Source organism: Vidua chalybeata, chromosome 2, assembly GCF_026979565.1.
Source record: "Vidua chalybeata isolate OUT-0048 chromosome 2, bVidCha1 merged haplotype, whole genome shotgun sequence".
NCBI classification, from domain to species: Eukaryota; Metazoa; Chordata; class Aves; order Passeriformes; family Viduidae; genus Vidua; species Vidua chalybeata.
In genome coordinates, this window is record NC_071531.1 from 699,252 (window position 1) to 706,897 (window position 7,646).

The 7,646-nt window shown below is 55.8% G+C and overlaps 1 protein-coding gene across 1 annotated transcript in view; it reads left to right on the forward strand.

Moving 5' to 3' along the window:
- IL10RB (interleukin 10 receptor subunit beta) overlaps positions 1 to 3,370 on the forward strand; it is a 16,556-nt gene extending 13,186 nt beyond the window's left edge. The window contains exon 8 of the mRNA XM_053933203.1: positions 2,508 to 3,370. Within this exon, the coding sequence (XP_053789178.1) occupies positions 2,508 to 2,633 (126 nt within the window). The 3' untranslated portion in view covers positions 2,634 to 3,370. The remainder of the gene's footprint in view (positions 1 to 2,507) is intronic.
- Positions 3,371 to 7,646: the final 4,276 nt, after the last annotated feature.

The window sequence follows — 7,646 nt, forward strand, 5'->3', positions numbered from 1 at the left end:
ACAAATGCACCTTTATTAGGGGCCAGAACAGTAAATGCGATAGTGGGGATCAGAAAGGAGATAAAAGGAGAGAGAGAGAGAGAGAGAGAGGGGTATGGGAATAGCTACCAACACAGGCGAGATCCTCAGTGGTCCGGACGATGGGGATCCGTCTGTCGTGTCGGGGGAGTCTCCGAAGTTCTGGTCAGCTCAGGGGTGCAGTTATAGTCCACAGAGGAAAGAGGGGGGAACAGGCAGGACAATGAGAGTCTGTTGTGATCGCTGCAGGGAACAGGTGAGTCCACTGAAAGCACCGAGGCAGGACGAACACGATGGAGAATAAGTCAATTTAAATTACTGAAGGGAAGCAGGTCATGTCATGGGTGGTCACACCATCCTCTTCCCCACTCCCTGTGGCAGGGGTCTCAGTCTCAGCCCTTGGGAGGGGGTTTTCAATCTCTGTCAGTCACAGTGGTAACGAGGCAGATGAGGGGTCTTCAGTGAGAGACCACTAGAGTCACCCCAAAAATTCATTCAGCTTAAAGGAGGAGAGTGAACAAATGTGCAGCAGGCTGTTCCTTGCTGGGTCCGTGCCAGGTCTTTGCCAACTCCTTGCCAAGTCCTTGCCAGGCCTAGTTCAGAACAGCTGACCTAAGGTACAGCAGCTGCACCTGCACTGCTGCTCCCTCCAAGCCAGAACTGCAGTGAGGGAAGGGTTTCTCCTCGTGGCAATCAGAAGGCAAAAGGAGAATGAGAGGGACTTTGGACGGCCTCTTACAGGTTCCAAGGCTCTGCTCAGGGCTGATAAGGCAGAGATAAGGCTGTGCCACTTCAGTGCAGCCTCATTGCTGAGGCAAACCGGGGCAGAAGAGAAATGACAGCTTGGGCTGCTCGGGGATATTGGGAGTTCAGATGGAAGCAGGACAAGTGTCTGCAAGGACATCATTGCACAGGGTGCCCAGAGAGGCTGGGGCTGCCCCTGGATCCCTGGCAGTGCCCAGGGCCAGGTTGGACACTGGGGCTGGAGCAGCCTGGCACAGTGTGTAGGGAGCGCTGGTCCCCTGGACAGAGGGAGACAAGAGATCTCTGAGTCAGGTCTTGGGGTACAGGGTTTATTGTGGGGCCCTGCTCGGAGCTGCAGCCACAGCCCTGGAGTGGGGGCAGGGAGAGAGAGAGAGAGAGGATGCCAAGAGAGGGTCCAAGAGAGCAGGGAAGGGAAGGAAAAAGGGGCTCTGCTCTCCTGGGCACACCTTATCAAGGGGGCTTCAGAGTGGGTGCGGGATAAGACTTGACCAGTGGGATTACAGATACTTCAGGGGAGGGTTACAGGTGTGGGATAAACCATACATTTTTGAGGGATGAGACAGAACATTTTGTCTGACCCTTGGATCTGTCTGTGGGTCAAAAAAAGGCAGTTCCCTTCCACTGGCCACACCACTGTTCACTAATTGCTTAGCAGCCAAGGTCTGACATCTCAAAGCTCGTTCTCATCTCAATCTTGCTCTCACTCCCTGTATTTTGTAAATCTTTTGCCAGGCAATCATATTTGTAAGGTTTTCCCATTTCAGCCTCCCCAACAACAGTGGAAGGTGTCCCTGCCCCACAGCCTTGGACACTTCCAGGATTTAGGGGCTGCTAAAATCAACCCAGATGTGTTTTTTTCAGGCTGATGTGCACTTTGGCCTTGCTGCAGAAATCTTCCTGCCCCACGCCCAGCAAGGTTTTTGTAGGTGAGAGGCCTCTGCCACAGCGTCCGTGAGAGTCACAACATGAGCCAGGCCTGGGGACAAGGGCAGCCTCTGCCTGTCCCCACATGGGCTGGGTGCCCCACTGGGAAGAAATAATTTAGAGCAGGAGCAATAATTTAGAAGGAAGCAGCAATTCACAGGAGAGTTCATCTTGAGCTGGGCTTGTGGACATTGCAATGACAAGTCAATAAATCAGGTGAACTTTAACCATGTGCTGATGTCAGCTGAAAGTACAGAGGGATGCTGGAGGCTGCTCACTCTGGTACGTCGTGTTCTGGCAAAGCCAGAAAGAAAAACAGACCCCTTGAAGGCCTGGGAGTGCTTGGAAGAAGATTTCAGACCTGAAATGTGAAGAAAAGTGGAATGGTTAAGGAATAGGGAAGTGGGGAAAACTGAAGGAGAAGAGTCTGAGCTTGTGGCCAGTAAAACAGATTCCAGGAGAGGGCAATGAGGGAAGGCAGAAAGGAACAGTTCAGAGAATTCCAGTCATGGGAGTGGAGGGAGGAAGAGGAACCAGAGCCCAGGACCAGCCAAGGGCTCAGGGACACAGTCACCCCCCAGCTCCACATTTTTGTCTCTCCCTATTTCCTATTGGGAACTTTGGGGTCTTCCCTGCCCAGCAGGTCCCCCCCCCCAATCCAGAAGGAGTCCAGCTGAACAGCAGAGCCAGAGAGGCTTTCAGAAAAATCCATCCCAAGCTCTAGAAAAGCTTTTAAATTGATTCTTAACCAGAAACACTTGTGCTTGTACCTTCATGCCTTTTATTTTTTTCTGACGCAGACTGAGAAAGATCCATTATCACCTGGCAAAATGTCATTTGCTACGATTCATCATCATCCTAGAAAAGTGTTATTGAATAAGTGGGATGCGGAGCAAGGCTCTTCCCTTGAGATTGTGCTGCTGTGAAAAAAGAGCTGCTTTACAGGAGGAACTGTGAATAACCCACAGGACCACTTGTGAGCAATGTACTGGAAATATCCCTTCCCTGGGGACTGGAGTTCCTGAAATTTGCTGTGCACTGCCTCAAGCCATTACTGCAGACACTGAGGGCATGGAATGATGATGGCAACACAAAGACAGAAGAGAAGCCCCTGGGGAAGCCTGAGAGAGGAAATCCTCACTCCAGCATCACTGATGAGCATCACCAGCCCCAGGATTCCCCACTGGAGAAAGCACCAAAGAATCTGACCAACAACTTCCAGTTTTTCCATTTTCCCATCAACTCTGCCAGCAGTCACTCAACTCTCCTCTCTAATTTCCACTCCCTCCTCTCTGCTCCTCTGGTTCTGTGGCAGTTTTTCAAAGCACGTTACAGTTCCTCAGAGAGAGACCTGGTTTTCCCATCTGGGTGAGTGTCCTGACAAGAGGATTTGCAGTGGGTTGGATCCACAGCCGTGCTGACCCAAGGGTGAAACTGGGGTCTGGAACTCCCCTGAACAGGGCAGAACTCACTGATCACTGTGAAATTCCAGCCTGGAGAGGAGAAGCTCCAGGCAGAGCTCAGAGCCCCTGGCAGGGCCTGAAGGGGCTCCAGGAGAGCTGCAGAGGGACTGGGGACAAGGCCTGGAGGGACAGGAGCCAGGGAATGGCTCCCAGTGCCAGAGGGCAGGGCTGGATGGGAGATTGGGAATTGGGAATTGTTCCCTGGCAGGGTGGGCAGGGGCTGGGATGGAATTGCCAGAGCAGCTGGGGCTGCCCCTGGATCCCTGGCAGTGCCCAAGGCCAGGTTGGACACTGGGGCTGGAGCAGCCTGGCACAGTGGGAGGTGTCCCTGCCATGGCAGGGTGACACTGGCTGGGATTTAAGGTCCTTCCCAACCCAAACCTGTCTGGGATTCTAAATATTCTCCATGAAGATGGAACTTGCAGATGTGTTCAAAATTACACATTTTGAAGGCACCACAGGCTGTAAAAAGAGGTTTTTGCCAGGCTTTCCTCATTCTTCCAGCCTGGTCGATGCCACCTAGGACACTTCTGTCCTTCCAAGCCTATTCCCAGGACCATCATGGCTGGAAGAGCCCTTTGGAATCACCCAGTCCCACCTCAGCACCAGCATCACCCCAAACCCTGTCCCCAAGGCCACATCCAGGCCTCTGGGGCACTTCCAGAGACAGTGACTCCAAAGCTCCCTGGGCAAACCATTCCAATGCCTGACCCCAAAGAACATCCTTCCTGCTCTTCAGCACTGCTGAGGCCTTGTGGAGAGCTGTGAGCAGGGCTGGGGAGTCAGGAGGAGGACAAGGAACAGAGAGGAGATGTTGTTATGTGGCCTGGGGAAAGAAGTCTGATGGCAGGGTAATGAGAGGGTTAAAAAATGGGAAAGGCTTCTGAGTGCTGGGAATGACTCACCTGTGCTCTGTGTCCCTGAGGGAGCTGAAAGCAGTTACAGGACTGCAATAAAACTGAGACAAGGAAAGTTTTCTAATGCTGAAACAAAAAATAAACCCCATAGGTGATACTGCCTGAGAAGGGGATATTACAAAAATCCGTTGGGAAGGGGTAGACAGATCCAATCCCTCCTTGGGCCCCCTGGGGTCCTTCCTTCCTGGACCACTGCTCCTACACTTTTCACACAAGATGAAATGCTCTATTTGCCCCTTTCATTCTGTTCCAGAGCTGACATGAGAAGAAACCACCAAATTGTGTCTCCTTTGTCTGTCAGCCAACAAAAATAAACCCAGCAGAGCCCAAACTCCAGCAGGCCTTGTTTCCTCCGTCACAGGAGTGGTTTGGGACAGACATCAATGGCCACAGGGACACACAGTGTCCTCCCCTGGCTGCCTGTGCTCTGCAGATAGCACTGCTCTCCTACAGGCTGGGCAACACCACCTTCTGCTCCTTTCTTCTATGACATCAGTGAGGAAATCGCCTTCAAACTCAGCAGAAGACAAACTGCAAATATTTACTAGGTTATAAAATGGTTCTAGCAGTGCCAGACTGGTTCAGCATTTTCGGTTCAAAATGGTTACCCTGAGGTGTGGTTACATAAAGAAATGCCACAATCATGTTTCCTTATCAGCTGTTGGGGCAGGAGGTAACAACCCTCACAGGCCGAGTCTGGCTCAGTGCCCTGCAACACTCAGCACGCTGCTCTAGCCAAGGACTGATCTCAGCAGTCCTGGGGGCCTGGAGCACCCCCGTGCCCAGGAGAGGCTGAGGGAGCTGGGGCTGCTCAGCCTGGAGAGGAGCCCCAGGGAGAGGGGCCTCAGCCCTGGCTGTCCTGGCTGTCCCTGTGTGTCCATCTGTCCCTGGCTGTCCGTCTGTCCCTGTGTGTCCCTGGCTGTCCCTGTGTGTCCATCTGTCCCTGACTGTCCGTCTGTCCCTGTGTGTCCCTGGGTGTCGCTGGCTGTCTGTCCATTCCTGTCTGTGTGTCCCAGTCTGTCCCAGTCTGTCCCTGTGTGTCTGTCCCAGTCTGTCCCTGTGTGTCTGTCCCAGTCTGTCTGTCCCAGTCTGTCCCAGTCTGTCCCAGTCTGTCTGTCCCAGTCTGTCCCTGTGTGTCTGTCCCAGTCTGTCCCAGTCTGTCCCTGTGTGTCTGTCCCTGTGTGTCCCAGTGTGTCCCAGTCTGTCCCTGTGTGTCTGTCCCAGTGTGTCCCAGTGTGTCCCAGTCTGTCCCTGTGTGTCTGTCCCAGTGTGTCCCAGTGTGTCCCAGTGTGTCTGTCCCAGTGTGTCCCAGTGTGTCCCTGTCTGTCCCAGTCTGTCCCAGTCTGTCCCTGTGTGTCTGTCCCAGTCTGTCCCTGTGTGTCCCAGTCTGTCCCAGTGTGTCCCAGTGTGTCCCAGTCTGTCTGTCCCAGTCTGTCCCAGTGTGTCCCAGTCTGTCCCAGTGTGTCCCAGTCTGTCCCAGTGTGTCCCAGTGTGTCCCAGTCTGTCCCTGTGTGTCCCAGTCTGTCCCTGTGTGTCTGTCCCAGTCTGTCCCAGTGTGTCCCAGTGTGTCTGTCCCAGTGTGTCCCTGTCTGTCCCAGTGTGTCCCAGTCTGTCTGTCCCAGTGTGTCCCAGTCTGTCCCTGTGTGTCTGTCCCAGTCTGTCCCAGTGTGTCCCAGTGTGTCTGTCCCAGTGTGTCCCAGTGTGTCCCAGTCTGTCCCAGTCTGTCCCAGTGTGCCCCAGTGTGTCCCAGTGTGTCCCAGTGTGCAGGAGGGCAGAGCAGCCCCAGGCTCTGCTCCAGGCCCAGCCATGGCCCCAGAGCCCCGGGCAGGGGCTGAGCCCAGCAATTCCTGCCCAGGAGGCAGAACTGCTGCCCTGGGCAGGGACCGAGCTGGAGCAGAGCCCAGCGAGGGGCTGGAGTCTCCTCCCTGGGATATTCCAGAGCCACCTGGACACAGCCCTGTGCTCTGTGCTCTGGGATGGCCCTGCTGGAGCAGGGAGGTGGCACCAAGTGGCCACTGTGGTCCCTCCCAACCTCACCCGTCCTGGGATGTGGGACCTGAGATCAGCAGATGTGCTCAGAGTGTGCCCATGGCACAAGAGGCAGCAGCAGCCAGGAACATTTTTATCCAAAAGTCAGTCTGTGCTCTCCCTGAGAAGCAAAGCCTGTCCTGTTTATAACAGCCAGGATGTTGAGGGCACAGACCTTTGCCCACCAGAGTTTCAAATCCTCCTCTCTGAAAACACTGGTCTGCCCACTGAGGAGTCTGTGCTTGAGGGGGTGGGAAGTGAAAGGTGAACACCTGACTTTACCTCCCCAAGCCTGCAGCTGGGCAGGCTCACGGAAAATATGAAAAAAAAAAAGAACGGGAGCTCTTTAATCTTGTGATCAGAACTTGTGGCTGGCAAAAGGGAGCTGAACCCAAGCCCCAATTCAGGGGCTGTAACACTCACACTGCATTTAATGCTCGCTGCAGCATTCAACCGAACATTTGAGAAATGGACAAACTGCAGCAAAAGAGAGAGTTCTCCCTCCCCAGACAATCACAGAATCATGGAATGGTTTGGGTTGGGAGGGACATCAGAGCCCACCCATGGCAGGGACACCTCCCACTGTGCCAGGCTGCTCCAGCCCCAGTGTCCAACCTGGCCTTGGGCACTGCCAGGGATCCAGGGGCAGCCCCAGCTGCTCTGGCAATTCCATCCCAGCCCCTGCCCACCCTGCCAGGGAACAATTCCCAATTCCCAATCTCCCACCCAGCCCTGCCCTCTGGCACTGGGAGCCATTCCCTGGCTCCTGTCCCTCCAGGCCTTGTCCCCAGTCCCTCTGCAGCTCTCCTGGAGCCCCTTCAGGCCCTGCCAGGGGCTCTGAGCTCTCCCTGGAGCTTCTCCTCTCCAGGTGAGCCCCCCAGCTCTCCCAGCCTGGCTCCAGAGGGGCTCCAGCCCTGGAGCAGCTCCGAGACCGTCCCTGCGTTTGTGCCAAGGGCTGTGCAGGGCCGGTGATCGCCTCCAGCTCGGGCTGTGCTGTGACTTTGTGACACCTGCCAGTGCCTGGGCCGGCACCGCGAGCTCCGGGAGGCGCAGGGGGTCCCGACACCGCCTTCACTAGCCCCGACACAGCCCCCAGACAGCCCCGACACAGCCCCCAGATAGCCCCGACACCGCTCTGGCAGTCTTCACACAACCGCGACACCGCTCTGGCTGCCTTCACACAGCCCTGATCGCCCCCACACAGCTCCGACACCGCCCTCACACCGCCCTCACAGCCCTCACACAGCCCTCACAGCCTTCACACCGCCCTCCCGCAGCTCCGACGCCGCCCTCACACAGCCCTGATACCGCCCTCACACCGTCCTCACAACCCCGACACCACCCTCACGCAGCTCCGACACCGCCCTCACAGCCCTCACACCGCCCCGACACCGCCCTCACACCGTCCTCACAGCCCTCACACAACCATCACGCAGCCCCGACACAGCCCGCGCTGCCCTCACATAGCCCCGACACCACCCTCACACAGCCCTCACCGCCCTCACACAGCCCTCACCGCCCTCACACAGCC